This window comes from Leucoraja erinacea, chromosome 16, assembly GCF_028641065.1.
Source record: "Leucoraja erinacea ecotype New England chromosome 16, Leri_hhj_1, whole genome shotgun sequence".
NCBI classification, from domain to species: Eukaryota; Metazoa; Chordata; class Chondrichthyes; order Rajiformes; family Rajidae; genus Leucoraja; species Leucoraja erinaceus.
In genome coordinates, this window is record NC_073392.1 from 37,105,564 (window position 1) to 37,125,331 (window position 19,768).

General features: G+C 41.9%; 1 protein-coding gene across 1 annotated transcript in view; it reads right to left on the minus strand.

Moving 5' to 3' along the window:
- Positions 1-19,768, minus strand: part of fbln2 (fibulin 2) — a 212,804-nt gene that overhangs the window by 48,380 nt on the left and 144,656 nt on the right. The window contains exons 10-12 of the mRNA XM_055648332.1: positions 12,158-12,247; positions 11,137-11,238; positions 7,545-7,682 (exon numbers count right to left, since the gene is read on the minus strand). Coding sequence (XP_055504307.1) covers positions 7,545-7,682; positions 11,137-11,238; positions 12,158-12,247 — 330 coding nt within the window. The remainder of the gene's footprint in view (positions 1-7,544; positions 7,683-11,136; positions 11,239-12,157; positions 12,248-19,768) is intronic.

Here is a 19,768-nt window from a genome sequence, read left to right on the forward strand (position 1 = left end):
ATGTAAAATGCAAAGGACAATGAACCCCTCTCAGTTCCTTTGTGAAAATGATTGTTCAAGTCTACTGCAGTGTCAAGTTGATTAAAACCAGATGGGTGGTCAGAATACTGGGAGCTGTGCACGGGTGAGGTTACAACTATTCCTCCACATGGTCTAGAACTCAGATAAACTCTTCCCTCATATAAATAAAGTCCATGCATCTTTGGCAATCCAGTTCTAATATTTCCTTGAGGAGCACACAGAATAATGGTTCCACCATGATATGGAAACCCAAATGTTAAATCGCCAGAAGCCACACACAGTGTTTCAATTCCTTGTTCAAGTTCAAATTACATTTGATTCCTGTTCAGTAATGAGTGAAATAATGAATCTTTGGTCCTTGTTCTCCATATGGTCGACATTTCTGAACAACCATCTGGTGTTAATCAACCTGGAGCTACAGCAGTATTAAAAATTCATTCCTACCCGTGTACTTGTGCAGAGATATTAATGCAAATTATCAATGTGCTTATCTTATTAAAGTTTAATTCTGCTGCAATTGAAACTATACATGATCAAAATGATAAGCTGCAGTTTTATTCATTTACATGTCCAACAGAAAATCAAAGCTCACAATTCATACAAATTCCTTGCAGTTAAATTAACCCATAAGGTCATAAGGAAAAGGAGTAGAATTAGGCCATTCGGCCCATCAAGTCTACTCCGCCATTCAATCATGGCTGATCAATCTCTCCCTCCTAACCCTTAGGGTTGTTCTGTAGAATCATAGAATTACATAGCAATGCAAATGTGTCCATTTGGCCGATCAAGTCCATGCTGGCCATGATGACTATCCACACTAATTCAATTGTCCCACTTTACACAAGTATCCCTTCACGCTTTTTCCATCTCACTATTGCCTCATTCCTTTAAATGTTGGAATGCCATCTGTCTCTACCACCTCCTCTGGCAGTTGATTCAAGACATTCACCACACTCCACCCCAAAGAACATAGAAGCGATATAGTTGCTGCCTCACAGCGCCAGAGACCCGGCTTCGACCATGACTGCGGGTGCTGTCTGTACAGAGTTTGTACGTTCTCCCTGTGACCTGCGTGGGTTTTCTCCGGGTGCTCCGGTTTCCTCCCACACTTCAAAGATGTGTAGGTTTGCAGGTTAATTGGCTTGTAAAATTGTAAATGGGCCCTAGTGTGTGTAGGATAGTGTTACTGTGCGGGAAACGCTGGTCAGACAATAGACAATAATAGACAATAGGTGAAGGAGTAGGCCATTCGGCCCTTCGAGCCAGCACTGCCATTGAATGTGATCATGGCTGATCATCCCCAATCAGTACCCCGTTCCTGCCTTCTCCCCATATCCCCTGACTCTTCTATCTTTAAGAGCCCTATCTAGTTCTCTCTTGAAAGTATCCAGAGAACCAGCCTTCACCACCCTCTGAAGCAGAGAATTCCACAGACTCACATCTCTCTGTGAGAAAAAGTGTTTCCTCGTCTCTGTTCTAAACCTTATTCTTAAACTGTGGCCCCTGGTCCTGGACTCCCCCAACATCAGGAACATGTTTCCTGCCTCTAGCGTCTCCAAACCCTTAATAATCTTTTATGTTTCAATAAGATAACCTCTCATCCTTCTAAGTATAGAAGCTCAGCTGCTCCATTCTCTCAGCATATGACAGTCCCGCCAACTCAGGAATTAACCTTGTAAGCCTACGCTGCACTCCCTCAATAGCAAGAATGGCCTTCCTTAAATTAGGGGACCAAAACTGCACACAATACTTCAGGTGTGGTCTCACTAGGGCCCCATATAACTGCAGCTCCTATACTCAACTCCTCTTGTTATAAAGACCAACATGGCATTCACTTTCTTCACTGCCTGCTGTACCTGCATGCTTACTTTAATTGACTGATGAACATGGACCCCCCAGATCCCGTTGTACTTCCCCTTTTCCAAACTTGACACCATTTAGAGAGTAATCTTCCTTCCTGTTTTTGCTACCAAAGTGGATAACCTCACATTTATCCACATTAAACTGCATCTGCCATGCATCTGCCCATTCACCCAACCTGTCCAAGACACCCTTCATTCTCATAGCATCCTGCTCACAGTTCACACTGCCACCCAGCTTTGTCATCAGCAAATTTGCTAATGTTACTTTGAATCCCTTCATCTAAATCATTGATGTATATTGGAAATAGCTGCGGTCCCAACACGGAGCCTTGCCCACTAGTCACTGCCTGCCATTCTGAAAGGGACCCGTTAATCCCTACTCTTTGTTTCCTGTCTGCCAACCAATTTTCTATCCATGTCAGCACTACCATGTGATCTAATTTTGAGGGGGCTCGATGGGCCGAAGGGCCTGTTACCACACTGTATCTCAATACTAAACTAAACTAAACTCATCTATATGTTCTTCCTCTCACCTTAAAGCTGTGCCCTCCAGTTCTAGACTCTCTTACTTTAGTAAAAAAGATTCTGTCTACCTGTCCTGACTATCAGGTCACCCCTCAGCCACTGAGAATAAATCCACTCAATCCAATCTCTCTTTGTGGACCCCTCCTTATAATCAAGAGAATTTCTAATGTAAATACTAATCAGCGAAACATGTGTGAACCAATTGAAATCTATTAAAGAATATAAAGGATGATAGTAAAAGCTTCTTTAGGTATGTGAAGAAAAAAAATTAATTAAGACAAATGTGGGTCCCTTGAAGATAGAAACAGCGGAATTTATTATGGGGAACGAGTTTAACAGGTACTTTGGTTCTGTCTTCACTAAGGAAGACACAAACAATCTCCCACATGTACTAAGGGACAGAGCACCTAGGGTGACAGAGGAACTGAAGGAAATTCACATGTCAGGAAATGGTGTTGGGTAGACCGATGGGACTGAAGGCTGATAAATCCCCAGAGCCTGATGGTCTGCAGGAGGTGGCTCTGGAAATTGTGGATGCATTTGGTGATTATTTTCCAATACAAATTCTGGATCAATTCCTGTGGATTGGAAGATAGCTAATGTTATCCCACTTTGCAAGAAAGGAGGGAGAGAGAAAGCAGGGAATTATGGACCAGTTAGCCTGACATCAGTGGTGGGGAAAATGCTAGAGTCGATTATCAAAGATATAATAGCGGCGCATTTGGAAAGCAGTAACATGAACGGTCCAAGTCAGCATGGATTTACGAAGGGGAGACAAATCTTCTGGAATTTTTTGAGGATGTAACAAGTAAAATGGATAAGAGAGAGCCAGTGGATGTAGTGTACCTCAGAACTGCCAAGTTTTGTCAGAGCATTTCAGTATTCTAGTACCTGAAAACCAGTATTTTGCTGAGGAAATCAGTATTTTTACGCGGTGTCATTTTGCTGAAAAAAATTGTGTTTTTTATGTGTGGTCATACATACAAGAGTACAAGAATGCATATCTTTGCTACCAATTGACATGTCTTCTACGCACCTTACTTGACAGTGCATTCATTGCCATCTCTTTGTATACTTCTGTTTGAATGGCTGCTTCCTGATGATGTAGGAACCATTTTGGAAGCCTCCATATCCCTCCCTTGCTCTCTCTCCCTCATTTCTCTCTTTCCTTCCTCTCCCTCTCCCTCCCTCCCTCTTCCTTTCCCTCTCACTCTTCCTCCCTCTCTCCTTCCTTTTTTTCTTCATCTCCCTCTTATTCCCTCCCTCTCACTCCCTCCCTCCTTCTCCCTCTCTGAACAGTCTGCGACCCATAGCGCTATGTGTAAAGGCAATAGTGCTCCAGCTGGTAGCACTATAATTAGAAACCATAGCGATGTTCGTTTAAATTACCCACGCGCTAAAATGACAGCGCTGTTTAAACCTGTAGCGGGACAGGCAAATCAAAGCTTACAAAAATAATCATCCCGATCTTGAAATTTAAAATATTAATAGATTTAATTTGCTATAATTTTAGTTACAGTATGACTTTTTATATCCTTGCATTTTTTAAGCAACAAGATGAAACAGGAAGTCGGGCCGATTTAAAAAAAATCCGTATTTAACAAAGCAAATCCGTACATCTGCATTCTTATCGCATTTCCGTACAAAATACAGAAAATCCATACTACTTGGTAGGTCCGGTACCTGGACTTTCAGAAAGCCTTTGATAAGGTCTGACACAGGAGATTAGTGGGCAAAATTAGAGCACATGGTATTGGGGGTAGAGTGCTGACATGGATCGAAAATTGGTTGGCAGACAGGAAACAAAGAGTATGGATTAGTGGGTCACTTTCAGAATGGCAGGCAGTGACTAGAGGGGTACCGCAAGTCTCGGTGCTGGGACCGCAGCTATTTACAATATACATCAATGATTTAGATGAAGGGATTAAAAGTAGCATTAGCAAATTTGCGGATGACACAAAGCTGGGTGGCAGTGTAAACTGTGAAGATGATGCGATGAGGATGCAGAGTGACTTGGACATGTTGGGTGAGTGGGCAGATGCATGACAGATGCAGTATAATGTGCATAAATGTGCGGTTATCCACTTTTGAGACAAGAACTGGAAGCCAAAACATTATCTGAATGGTGTCAGGTCAGGAAAAGGGGAGGTATAGCGAGACCTGTAGGTAGGTACAGCAGGCAGTGAAGAAAGCTAATGACATGTTGTCCTTCATAAAGAGTGAAGTTGAGTATAGGAGAAAAGAGGTCCTTTTGCAGTTGTACAGACCCTGGTGAGACAACACCTGGAGCATTGTGTGCAGTTTTGTTCTCCTAATTTGAGGAAGGACATTCTTGCTATTGAGGGAGCGCAGCGTAGGTTCACCAGGTTAATTCCCAGGATGGCAGGAATGTCATATGATGAAAGAATGGAGCAACTGGGCTTGTATTCACTGGAATTTAGAATGATGAGAGGGATTCTCATAGAAACATACAATTATTAAGGGATTGGACACATTAGATGCAGGAAACATGTTCCTGATGTTGGGGGAGTACAACACCAGGGGTCACAGTTTAAGAGTATGGGGTAAGCCATTTAGAACTGTGATGAAGAAAAACTTTTTCACACAATTGTTGTGAATTTGTGGAATTTTCTGCCTCAGAAGGAAGTGGAAAGCGATTCACTGGATGCATTCAAAAGAGAGTTAGATAGAACTCTTGGGGCTAGTCAGGGGATATGGAGAGAAGGCAGGAACTGGTTGTGGATGATCAGCCATGATCACATTGAATGGCGGTGCTGGCTTGAAGGGCCGAATGGCCTACTTCCTGCAGCTATTGTCTATGTATCTATGCATCTATGTATCTATGCCTCTGGACTTACCAAGTGATTGAGAGTAAAAATACGTGGCCTCGTAGGAATAATAAAATTTGATTGATGGATCTTTTTAAGTACGTTGTGGTGCAAGAGGATTGAATAACTGACAATGATCAGCGACATTTTTTTAAATTCTAAAGTATTCTCGATTCCTTCATGATTTTATGCATTTTTAGGTTGTTTAGGGACACATTGGTGATCGTTCCATTAGAAAGGAAACGTTCCAGTGGAGACAGAATATAAATCTAATGTAAAGTCATGAACACTTGGTGAGGGACAATGCAGCGTGGTACACATTGATAAGCATAGAAACATCAAAAACAGGTGTAGGCCATTCGGCCCTTGTCACCCCCGGTTCTGGATTCTTAAACTGGGACCCCTGGTTCTGGATTATCAAGAGTTGGTATAAGTTTGTTAATTAGCACAAGGACAGTCCATCCAGGCACTTCGTACAGAGACCAGGATACATTTCTTTGCAGAGGATTGTAATCGCATGAAGTTTCTACCTCAGCATTATTGCCCACTCAAAGCTGAAACTGATTTGATTTTTGCTTCGGTTTAGGCTATTATCACTTGAACTGAGGTACAGAGAAAAGCTTTAATTAGTCAGTTTAGTTTATTGTCTCATGTACCGAGGTACAGTGAAAAGCTTTTGTTGCGTGCTAACTAGTCAGCAGAAAGACAATAATTAAAATAATAATAATATATGTTATTGTCATTGCACATAGGTGCAGTGAGATTTGGTATGCAGCTTCCATCCGATGTCATAACTTAAACAACTAATAAAATTTAGATACCCCGAGAAACATGGTTTATAAAAAAAGAACAGTAAAACAGTCTAAAGTGCAAATATGCCTGTGCCGGGTCGATGTGCGACGTGACCATCCGAGGGAGACAGTTCATGGGGGTGGGGGACACTCAGCAGGGCCTGTTTGATTACAATCAAGCCATTTACAGTGTATAGATACATGATAAGGGAATAACGTTTAGTGCAAAGTAAAGCCAGCAAAGTCTGATCAAGGATAGTCCGAGGGTCACCATTGGATACTGAGTTGGATGATCAAAGGTACTGAGTTGGATGATCAGCCGTGATCATATTGAATGGCGGTGCAGGCTCGAAGGGCCGAATGGTCTACTCCTGCACCTATTTTCTATGTTTCTATGGTAGTTCAGCACTGCTCTCTGGTTGTGCTAGGATGATTCAGTTGCCTGATAACAGCTGGGAAGAAACTGTCCCTGAATCTGGAGGTGTGCGTTTTCACACTTCTATACCTTTTGCCTGATGGGAGAGAAGAGGGAATGGTGGACAGTGGTGGAAGCAGAGGATGAAGAAATCAGGAAGATAGAGCACAATGGAAAAGGTTTGCGGTGATCTTATCTGTCAGAGCAGACTCGGGAAACAGTACGTTACTGATCAGGTATAAACCTGTCGCTTTACCTCCCTCCTTGACTCCATCCAAGGAGCCAAGCAGTCTTTCCAGGTGCGGCTGAGGTTCACCTGCACCTCCTCCAACCTCATCTATTGCATCCAGCTGCTCTACATCAGTGAGACCAAGCGTAGACTCGGCGATCGCTTCGCCCAACACCTCCGCCCCTTTCACAATAACCAACCTGATCTCCCGGTGGCTCAGCACTTCAACTCCCCCTCCCATTCCGAATCCAACCTTTCTGTCCTGGGCCTCCTCCATGGCCAGAGTGAGGCCCACCGTAAATTGGAGGAGCAGCACCTCATATTTCGCTTGGGTAGTTTACACCCCAGCGGTATGAACATTGACTTCTCTAATTTTAGGTAGTCCTTGTTTTCTCCTTCTTTCCCCTCCCCTTCCCAGCGCTCTCACTGACCACTGTCTCCGCGTAAAACCACTAAAGTACTTTTAAAATGCAATCATTGTTGGCGTACAGGGACATTGAGCCTTAACGGAAACAAACATCATCTCCTCACATCTCATAACATCGCTGGGAATCTTCTCCATTATCACAATCATTGGTGGCCATTTAGTCTGCAATAAAGATTAGGACAACCATAGTCATGGAATGATACAGTGCTGAAACAGGCCCCTCAGCCAAACTTGCCCACTAGCTGCACTAGTCCCACCTGCCCACGTTTGGTCTATATCCCTCCAAACACGTCCTATCCACGTAACCACTGCAGCAATTCCAGGCAGTTTGATCGGTTGTATCTGATTCTATATGGAACAGCAGCTGTAGGCTTTAATCTGATAACTAAATGAAAAGCAGACATTTCAATGGAAAAATGTACAAGAGAAAGGACTTCTGGTCTTACCGACACACTTGTCGAATGCATTTGGGACAAAGCCACTCGGACACGTTATTATAGGGATGCACTGGAATGATCCGTGATTATTTTTACAGGACTCTCCTCTTGAACAGTTGTGTGTGCCCAGTACACATTCATTCACATCTGTAGAGTAAATCATTGGAAAAAGACATAAAAATTAGAGTATTCTTAATTGATATATAACGAAATAGATATTTTCATCATACAAGCGGTCACGAAGTTTTGGCTGGCTACGGATTCTATTAACTGTTAGTAACTCAAACAGTTCACATCGGAAATGCAGCCGTGACTAGGTTTGCATGCGGCAGAAGATGTCTTCAGCACTGCAGAAGGTGACAAATCTTTCCCACCCGTCTACCAAATACTTGTACGCACATCTGGACTGCATGTAAATTGGGTTTGGACAGCTTTATCCTTGATGGCCAAGAGTGGGCATTTTGATGGAAGTACAGGATGCAGTAAGTGGCTGATACTGTAAATGGCCAGTCATCCACTGCTATCAAATGGCCATTGGATCATAACGTTGGGCAGCTGGAAAGAACTGTGTTCAGGGGGAACTTCAGCAAATGTGGTGGATATTTTGCTGGATGGATGACCTTGAGTGAAGTCACGGGTGGGTTTCAACTAGTTTGACAGGGGGGTGGGATCCTACACAGGACTGAGGCAGGTGGAGAGTGATGAGACAAAGGTTAATGGACAGAATAGGCAGGAGAAAGGCGGTGAGCGAGGATGGGCTGTTGCTTTAAACTGCACTTATTTTAATGCAAGAGGCCCTTTCGGGAAAGGCGAGTAAACTCAGGGTGTGGATAGGTCCGTGCGACTGGGACGTTTTAGCCATTACAGAAATCAGCGACCACTGATATATTAGGATTAAGATAATTATGGGAAGAGACGGGGCTGGCCCACAGGTTAAAGTTCTGAACTGGGGCAAGAACAACACTAAAAGTATTAGACAGGAACTCACTCAAGTTGATTGGAGCAGGTTGTTTGATGGAAAAGGAACTTCAGGAAAGTGGAATGATTTTAAAAGAGTGTTGACAAGAGTCCAGGAAATGTATGTTCCTGTTAGATCAGCCATGATCACAATGAATGGCGGTGCTGGTTCGAAGAGTCGAATGGCCTCCTCCTGCACCTATTTTCTATGTTTCTATGTTTCTAAGATTACGGAGCAGGCATGGAGCGGGTACAAGCAGCTACAATCACAAGTAGCCCTGTAGGAGTTTCCGGAACTGAGGAACAATCTAAGAAAATATATCAGGAGGGTAAAAAGGGTACAGGAGAAGGCTCTGACAGATAATATTAAGGATAATCCGAGAAGATTTTATAAGAACATAAAAGGAAAATGGTCACCAGAGAGACAGTAGGACCCCTCAAGAACCAAAGCAGTCAAGTCTGCGTGGAGTGACAAGAGATGGCAAGGTCCTCACTGAGTATTTCTCCTCTGTTTTTACCAAGGCGGAAGACATGAGGACTGAGGAACTCAACGGAAGTGTCTTGAGAGCAGTCAGTGTTATGGTATACGAGGTGCTGAAGGTGCTGACATGTATGAAGGTGGACAAATCTCCTGGGATTATCCTGATCAGATACTGTACACCCGTGATCATTGTGGGAAGCTAGAGAGGAAATTACAGGTGCCCTGGCTAAGATTTAAGAGCTGTCGTTAAATACGGGCGAGGTGCTGGAAGACTGGAGTGTGGCAAATGTGTTGTCTATTTAAGAAGGGCTGCAGGGAAAAGCCTGGGAACTACAGGCCAATGAGCCTAACATCTATGGTTGCCTCTGGATGGGCAAAGGCTGATTCAGGATAGTCAGCACAGTTTTATATGTGGGATGTCGTGCCACAAATCTCATTTTTGTCTTTTGTAGATGTGACCAGAAATGTTGATGTTGTATATATGAACTTCAGCAAAGGATTTGACTAGGTTCCGTATGGTAGGCTGCTCTGGAAGGTTCAATCACATGGGATCTGAGAAGAGATAGCTGAATGGGTAGAAATTTGGCTCGATGGAGGGTGGATGTGGAAGGTTGTTTTTCGGACTGGAGGCCTGCGACTAGTGGTGGGTCTCAGGGTTTGGTGCTGGGCCCATTGCTGTTTGTCGTCTATATCAATGATTTGGATGAGAATGTACAAGGCATGACGTCGGAGTTCTAACATCCCGGCGAGTGGGCCTGAGCAGCGGGCTGCCCATAGCGGCGACTGCGGAGGGCTCCGGAGTCCCTGACCAGGGGTGAACATCAGAGGAAGATGACGGACTTTGGTGCCTTTCCTCACAGTGGGAAACTTTTGATTCTGCTGTGTGGGGATGTTTTATGTTGAACTCTATCGTGTGTTGTGTTCTTTATTTTATTGTATGGTGATCACATTTCACTGTGCCAACTGCCACATGTGACAAATAAATGTATCTTGTATCTAGCAAGTTTGCAAATGTTTGCAAGTGGGTGGTAATGCAGAAAGTGAAGGTGGTTGTCAAAAATTGCTGCAGGATCTGGATCAATTGGCCAGTTGGGCTGAGGAATGGTTGATGGAATATAATACAGAGCAATGTGACATATTGAATTCTTGGAAGTCTAACATGGACAGGACCTACACAGTGAATGGCAGGGCTCTGGGGAGTGTTGTAGAGCAGAGGGATCTAGGAGTACCGGTGCATGGTTCCTTGAAGATGGAGTCGCAGGTAGATAGGGTGGTCAAAAAGTAAAAAAAACATTGGCCTTCATCAATCAGAGTACTGTATAGAAGTTGGGAGGTCATGTCACAGTAATATAAGACATTAGTGGAACCACATTTAGAGTATTGTGTTCAGTTTTGGTCACCATGTTATAGGAAAGATGTTGTAGAGAAGGGTTACGGGGATGGCTCGAGGGTCAGTGCTATCGGGCAAGGTTAAGCAGGCTAGGATTTTATCCCTTGGAGCGCACAAGGATGAGGAATGATCTAATAGGGGTGTACAAAATCATCAGAGGAATAGATCAGATAGATGCACTTTTGCCCAGAGTAGGGGAAAAGAGAACCAGAAGACGTAGGGTTAAGATGAGGGGGGGGGAGATTTAATAGGAAACTGAGGGGCAACATTTTTCACAAAGGGTGGTAGGTGTATGGAACGAGCTACTGGAGGAGATAGTTGAGGCAGGGACTACTGCAACGTTTAGGACAGGCGCATGGATAGGTTGGGTTCAGAGGGATATGGACCAAACATAAGGAGTTGGGACATGTTGGTCAGCGTGGGCAAGTTGGGCCGAAGGCTGGTTCATTAGCATTGGGTCTTTGCCCCTGAGCGGAAGGCCTCTTCCATTATTTGAGGTTGATATCATTCATACACGGCATATGCCAATAAAAAAATTATTCAAAAGATATTGATTGTGTCTTTTTCATTGATTAACACCATTTCACATATTAGGTGGTCTCATGGGCATCATGGAATTGGAATGCAATATACTTGATTCTGCATTCCAATTCCATTCTTAGATGAGGTCTGAAACATATATATGCATAGAATATGAATGCCAATGACTTAATATTCAAATTGACTAATCTTTTAAAAATATATATTTTTAAGAGAGTAAACATGCGTGTTACCTTCACAAGAGGTTTGGTCTGTCATCAGTCTATACCCGGAGAAACAGGAGCAAATAATATCCTTTCCAACTTGAGAGCAGTAGTGCATGCACGGGCTGGCATCTGTGTAAAGAAGCTTCATTTTAACATTAGACCAAACAGACAAACAAATAAATAAACTCCAACCATCATCAGAATTCCTCAAATGAAAACTCTCTTCTGTTAGGTCGTTTATTGTGGCGATGATCGTCATAATCATATGTGGTATTTAACCAAGAGCAATCTGCAACAACGTTAATTAGTGCTGGACATTTTCAGAATAGCTTGAATGCATGAATTAATGAAAAAGTTTATTGGCCATACACATACAAGGAATTTGCCTTGATGCTCCACCCGCAAGTGACAACAACATACAGTGACAGTTAGGAATGATACATTAAACATTAAACATTAATAATAAAACATTATTGATTAAACATGTGAATTAAATAAAATACCAGAACAAAAGGCGGCTACAGATTTTTGGTTATTGAGTAGAGCTATTACTCGTAGAAAAAAAAAGCAGTTTTTATGTCTGTCTGTGGCAGCTTTGACAGTCCGGAGTCGCCTTCCAGAGGGAAGTGATTCAAAGAGTTTGTGGCCAGTGTGAGAGGGGTTAGAGATGATCTTACCCGCTCGCTTCCTGGCCCTTTCAGTGTACACTGGGGCCCCCTTTGTTAACAGCCCCCCACGCTGGGGCCCCTTTTGTTCTCAACAGCCCGAGCCACCCCCACGACTGAATCTGCAACATCTAAATGTCCATCCCTGAGCTCCCCAAATGGAAGGAAAAAGGTGACGTTGTAATTTTATGCGTAACCTTGTCTAATCTTTGTGGCAACTTTTAAAAACAATATTTTTTTCTCTGATGAGTGTTGAACAGACACGTCTCCTGCAGCCTCCATCAAACAAAAGCCTATTTTGGCTGCGTCGCAGCTTTTTCTTTGGCTGCAGAGTTGCCTCCAAAAGCAAATTTCAAACTAGAGTTGCTGGATAAAAAGCCTACCTCCACAGCGATCCACTTCAGCAGTTGTTACAGTCTGTGGTACTTCGGAAGTCTGCACATCCATATAACTTGTATCTTCTTCGTCATATCCTGTCTCAAAATAAAAAGAGTGAAGTATGAACTCCTGTCAATACAATACAATACAATACCATTTATTTGTCATGTGAATCTTACATGAAGTTCAAACGAAATTTGGTTTCTGCAGTCATACAAGAAAAGAACCAAGACACACACCAACACAATTTACACAAACATCCATCACAGTGAATCTCCTCCTCACTGTGATGGAAGGCAAAGTCTTGTCTCTCCCCTGCTCTCCATTCTTCTCCCAATGTCAAAGTCAAAGTCAAAGCCCCCGGCGGGCACTAGCAAGTCCGCAGCCATTTAAAGCCGCGCCAGGCGATGTAAGGCCCTGCTCCGGGTCTTGATGTTGGAGCCCCTGGCGGGCGCTAGCAAGTCCCGCGGCTGTTTAAGCCACGCTGTCGTCACTCTATATGTAAGTTACAAGCATGTAAAAAGGTTAAATTACCACCAAAGAAAATTAATGTTTCAAAACATTTTCTTTTTCTCCTCTATTCCATAGATTTAGTACCCACGTGATTAGAGGACATTTTAACCGAGTGGGAAATGGATGCTGGAAATTTGTTGGGGATAAGACACAAAATGCATGTGGCCAGGGTGGTGTGGGTCTCTGATGATGTTGGCTGCATTTTTGAGGCAGCGACTTCGATAGACCCCTTCGATGGTGGGCAGGTCAGAGCTGGTGAAGGACTGGGCAGTGGTCACAACTTTTTGTAGTCTTTTCCACTCCTGGGCGTTCAAGTTGCCGAACCAGGCCACGATGCGACCGGTCAGAATGCTCTGTACTATACACCTGTAGAAATTCAGGAGAATCCTCATTGACATACCGAACCTCCGTAATTTTCTCAGGAAGTAGAGGCGCTGCTGTGCTTTCTTTATAATTGCATTAGTGTGCTGGGTCCAGGAGAGATCTTTGGAAATAAGCACGCCCAGGAATTTGAATTTTTTGACTCTCTCTCCACCCATTGATATAAACAGGATTGTGGATCCTCATCCTTCCTCTTCCAAAGTCCACAATCAGTTCCTTGGTTTTAGTTGAGACCCCCCATGAAGCTGGCAGGAAGATGGAGATTCAGAGATGTGCCATCACCATGTATTCTGAACAGTAAATGACATTGGAGGATGGCAAAATCCAGGCAGGACATTCGGCATTAGGATGAAAATCACTATCAATGGGTGAATTGTAAAACTGTAAGACTGGCAATAAAAATATGTTTTGTGGTAAAATCCACTAGCTGCCTCCGCCATTGTAAACAAACGGCAATCCACATTTTACACTTGAAGACTTGCAGCATACAATGTGTAACCGGGCCACGAAAAAGCAAAGAATGCAAATATTTCAGGTTTTTGAAAAACAGATGGAAATCGCTTAGAAAATATGAGTCATTGTTACAATAGTTTCAGATTCAAGAATAATATGCCTCCACGGATGATTTCTTCCAGATGAAGAGGAAGGAAAATTGCAAAATAGACCAAGATTTTGTGAGTTCTTTTGAAAGTTCATGCACTTAACTTTCCAATGTGGGACCTCAAGACATTAGTGTTCATGAGGATTTAGCAACATGGTTTCACAGTTTGTTTTTTCCTATAGCGCAGTAAGGGTATCATAAGATAATAGTGCACAAGAATAATCCTCCCCCTTCCCATTCTCACACTGACCTTTCTGTTCTGGGCCTCCCCCATTGTCAGTGAGACCCAGCACAAATTGGAGGAAGAAGACCTCATATTTCACTTGGGCAGTTTACACCCCAGTGGTTGGAACATTGACTTCTCCAACTTCAAGTAGCCCTTGCTTTCCCTCTCTCTCCATCCCTCCCCTTCCTAGTTCTCCAACCAGTCTGACTGACCATCTGATTAAATGTTATCTCTGTTTGCTTCGTTGTCACCTTCTCCTAGCTAACAATGATCTATTCTACATTTTCCTTGACCAACCTCTCCTTTTTTTAGAAGCAATTGTACAAGGAGAAAATAATCGACATAACAATTATACAATTTTCATACAGCTTCAGTTTTAACATCTTATAAACTAATTGGAAAAAAAAGAAAAAAGGAAAGAAGGGAAAGGAAGAAAAAAGGAAAAAGAAAAGAAAGAATTTCAAAAAAGATACGAAAAAGAAAAAAGAAAAACCCCTGAACTAACGAAGAAGTGAGAAAAAAAAATGCGGAGATATATCCCACTACCCTTCCCTACGCCCACTCACCCAATCCTAGCGTCGGTTTTGAATTTGTGTTCAACCATTATGTTGTTGAAGAAATTCAATGAAAGGAGACCATATTTTGGAAAATTGATCTGATTTGTCAGACAAAACAAGCCTTATTTTTTCTAGATGTCGTATCTCGGTCATTTCTGTAATCCACATCTTCACTGTGGGGACTGTTATCTTTTTCCAGAATTTAAGTATAAGTTTTTTTGCAGTTATTAAACCACAGTCAAGGAAATGTCTTTGGAATATCGTTAACTTAGGGCAGCCCTCTGACATTCCTAATATTATTAATTTTGAATCTGACTCCAATTGAATTTTGAGTGTTTTAGAAATGGTATTGAATATTCCCGTCCAGAAGTTCTGTATTTTTATACAGGATACAAAAGAATGGGTTAGGGTAGCTTCTTGGAGGTGACATTTATCACAGAGAGGGGAGACAGTTGGAAAGATCTTGTTCAATTTGGTCTTTGAGTAGTATAACCTATGCAATGCTTTAAATTGTATCAGGCAATGCCTGGCATTTAAAGAACAGTAATGTATGCATTGTTGGCTTTCCTCCCATATATCTTTTGAAATGGGTAAACCCAGCTTGTCCTCCCATGCTCGCCTATAAATCACAGAGGGTGGGGTGTCAATATTTAGAAGAGTGTTATAAATGTAAGGTATCAACTTACTTGTATCGGCATGTCTATTCAAACAATTGTCCAATACATCTGGACCCATGAGAGGACAGTCTTGTGTATATGTTTCACATAATCTCGGATTTGAAGGTATCTAAAAAAATTGTTGGCATTCAAGTGATATTTCTCCTGCAGTTCTTGAAAAGAGAGAATCCCTTCTTATAGAGGTCTCCCACAGTATTGATTCCCAGGTTCTTCCATTGAACAAACACCATATCTAAAGTAGATGGTTTAAACGAGGGATTGTTTGCAATAGGAAGAAGGAGACATGTTTCTCAATTTAAGACTGAATTTCAGCTGTTTCCAGATACGGACAGTACTATGTATTATTATCGGATTTTGCTCCTATGTTGACATTCAAATGTATTGGAGCTAGGAGGATCGAGCCTATACTAAAAGGCAAACAATCTTCCCTCTCCATTTTTAACCAATTTACATGTTGACATGGATCGTCCAACCAGAAAGTTATATATTTTTAATATTAGTTGCCCAGTAGAAAAAAAGAAAGTTAGGTAGAGCTAATCCTCCATTTTCTTTGGATTTGCACAAATGTCTTTTGTGTATTCTATGGGTTTTGTAATCCCAAATAAAGTTAGTGACAATAGAACCAATTTTTTTTTAACGATTTTAGGGAGATATATCGGTATTGATTGAAATAAATATAAAAGTTGCAGAAGGAAAATCATTATAATAATAATACATTTTATTTTTTTATGGGCGCCTTTCAAGAGTCTCAAGGACAAAAATGTTGGCATTTAATCTGCCAATAAGGGAGATAGGAAGTGTTTTCCAAAATTGAATGTAAGCATATAGTTTAGTGATTAATGGTGGGAAGTTTATTTTAAACAGAGAGGAATACTTTCCAGTCACATAAATTTCAAGATATCTGAACTTTTCAGTAACGATTCTGAAAGGAATTTGTTGGAGTTGAGAAGGGTCTTGTTCTTTTATTGGCATGATTTCACTTTTATTCCAATTTATTCTGTATCCAGAGAAAGATCCAAATTGTTCTACAATGTTTAGAACATTTGTAATACTAACTTGGGGATTAGTAATGTATAAATGTACATCATCTGCATATAACGAGTTTTTATTGGTGGTATATTTGGTATTGTATCCATAACTGCCTGAATAGGACCTAATAATCTCGGCAAGAGGTTCTATGGCTAAAGCAAATAACATTGGAGAAAGGGCACATTTCCCCTGTTACCCGGAGATAAATAAAATTTAGGTGAAAGCATTTGATTTGTCAATATTCCAGCTGTCAGATTAGTGTATAAAAGCTTCACCCATAAAGTAAAGTTTTCTCCCAATTGAAATGTTTCCAACTCTGTGAAAAGATAAGACCATTCCTCTTGGTTGAAAGCTTTTTCAGCATCTAGAGAAATAATTGTTAGATCTTCATTTGGCATTCTCTGCGAATATATTATGTTAAACAAACGTCTCAAATTATAAAACGAGTGTCGTTTAGGTATAAACCCAGTTTGGTCTGGATGTATTAGTTTACCGATAACCAAGGTTAATCTGCGAGCGAAAGTCTTAGCTAATATCTTCTGGTCCGTATTTAAAAAGGCTATTGCCCTGTAGGACAGGCTCCTCGAGATTTTTATCTTTTTTTGGAATTAATGTAATAGTTGATTCAGCAAGAGTTTGTGGTAAAGTCTGTTCTTTAAATGCTTGAATACAAAGGGCTTGTAAGCGTGGAGAAATCAAATCATTAAATGTTTCATAAAATTCGTTACTAAACCAGTCCGGGCCAGGAGTTTTTCCACTTTTCAATGATTTAATAGTCTCTACGATGTATTTTGTTGTTATCTCTGCTCCTAATTCATCCTGTTCCTCCTCATGAAGGAATGGGAGATTACAATTCTCAAGAAAACGTTTCATCTTTGCAGGATCGGCTGTTGTTTTTGATGAATATTGTTTTTGGTAGAATTGTAAGAATCTTTCATTAGTATCTTTAGGCAATGTACGCAGATCTCCTTTTTCTGATCTAATTTTGTGTATTGTACGGTCATTCTCTAATTTGCGGAGTTGACGTGTAGGTAGCTTGTGTGGTTTATCACCAAATTCAAAATGTTTTTGCTTAGTATAATGAAATACCCTAATAATCTTTGCAGAGAGAATCTGATTTAATTTAAATTTTAAGACCAACCTCTCCTTTGATGTCATTCTCACACCTTACTCTTCCTTATCTCTATGTCTCCCTCTCCCCTGACTCTCAGACTGAAGAAGGGTCTCGACCCGAGACGTCATCCATTCCATCTCTCCAGAAATGCTGCTTGTTCTGCTGAGTTACGCCAGCATTTTGTGTCTATCTTCTACCTTCGGTGTACACCAGTATCTGCAGCTCCTTCCTACACATACAAAGATCCTTCACGCCATCTTCCGGTCAATATAACTGCCCAGCAAACTCAGCCCCCAGCACCAACAGCAGCTTGAAATTATTTTTGAACAACTTTATTGTTTGTACCTCAACGTATATTTCAGTTATTACTGGTCATTCTTTGTATTAAGATGAATTTCCTAATAGTCTTAAATTGGTCTTTTACCATTATGAGCCTATACCGTAGAATCAAACAATTAAATCTATAACACCACTGTTCATGTCAAAAATAGACAACTGTGGTTCAGCCAATTTGCCCTTTCCTGGTTTGCAGTGTGAAGGTTATGGAGCTTGCTGAATTGTGTATTGTGTTCAGTTCTGGGCACCATGTTATAGAAAAGTTGGTGTCAAGCTATAAAAGGGTGCAGAGAAGATTTATGATGATGTTGCCAGAACTAGAGGGTGTGAGCAATAGGGAGAGGTTGAGTAGGCTGGGACTCTATTCCTTGGAGCGCAGGAGGATGATGGGTGATCTTATAGAGGTGTATAAAATCATGAGAGGAGCAGAGTCTCTTGCCCAGAGTAGGTGAATTGAGAAACAGAGGACAAAGGTTTAAGGTGAATGAAAAATAATTTAAGAGGAATCTGAGGGGTAACTTTTTCACACAAAGGGTGGTGGGTGTCTGGAACAAGCTGTCAGAGGAGATAGTTGAGGCTGGGACTATCCCAATGTTTAAGAAACATTCCGACAGGTACATGGATAGGAGAGATTTGAAGAGATATGGACCAAAGGCGACCAGTGTAGCTGGGACATGTTGACTGGTGTGGGCAAGTTGGGCCGAAGGGCCTGTTTCCACGCTGTATCACTCTATGTCTATGGAGGGCCTGTTTCCACACTGTATCACTCTATGACTCTGTGACAGTTTTGTATCTGCACCACCCTTTCACACAATGTATTAGATCACCCGATCGGATATTCTAAAGTTTGTAACTGCACATATGTCATGGTGGAGCAGCGGTAGAGTTGCTGCGTTACAACGCTGACATCGCCAGGGACCTGGGATCAATCTTGGCTATGGGTGCTGTCTGTACGGAGTTTGTACGTTCTCCCCGTGACCGCGTGGGTTTTCTCCGAGATCTTCGGTTTCCTCCCACACTCCAAAGACGTACAGGTTTGTAGGTTAATTGGCTTGGTATAAACATGTAAAAAATATTGCCAAGTGTATATTATGTGTGGGGATCGCTTGCCGGTGCGGATCCGGTGGGTCGAAGGGCCTGTTTCCACGCTGTATCTCGAAGCTAAGCTGAACTAAACATGCACACACACTGCTTCTAAACAAAGCTGCCAAACTCTTGTTTGAACTTGGCCGGCCCTGAGTGAACTCTCCACCACTCAGTGATGTAATCAACTCCTGCAAGCCCTAACGACATGGAACTGCTCTTAAAACATTAATTTCACAAATCACAGCCAAGCAACGAGAGGAATCTTATCGAACATCAGTTGCGTTGAAAGCCATGATTCAGACAGAGCAGTTTGGCATTGTGACATTCCAAACATTTTTTTGTGCCATGATGCTGATGTGTTCAGGCTCTTAATTGAATGTTGTAATCTTGTGCCACCTCCCTCATGTGTTATCTGAGCCAGCCACAAACAAGGGGCAGACCTTCTCGGTACTTTCGCATAATCATTCACTTCATAAAGCATGAAAGGAAAGGCAGTTAAATGGGATGAAACACACATTTTCAATTGTTACCATCTGTCTGGCATTGAAACAGAGTTCTCGTGGACAATCATTTTTGAATATTCTCAGTTTTGGAGAAATCTGAGGGTTTTTTTTAACTCATTTTAACCTGGACTAAACTTACGACAATACCTTCAATGTTGGAAAAGTAAAGGGCAGAAAATTGGGTTGTCAGGTCGGGAAATATGGTTGTAGGAAGGAACTGCAGATGTTGGTTTAAACCAAAGATAGACACAGACTGCTGGAGTAACTCAGCGTGACAGGCAGCATCTCTGGAGAGAAGGAGTGCGTGATGTTTCGGGTCGAGATCCTTCTTCAGACCCTTCTTCCGACATATAGAAATATAGACAGCGTCAGAATTAAAGGACGATCTTTTAGGAAGGAGATGAGGAATTGATTTAGTCAGAGGGTGGTGAATCTGTGGAACTCATTGCCACAGAAGGCTATGGAAACAAAGTCAGTGGATATATTTAAGGCAGAGGTAGTGATTAGTACGGGTGTCTGAGGTTATGGAGAGAAGGCAGGAGAATGGGGTTAGGAGGGAGAAATGGATCAGCCATGATTGAACGGCGGAGTAA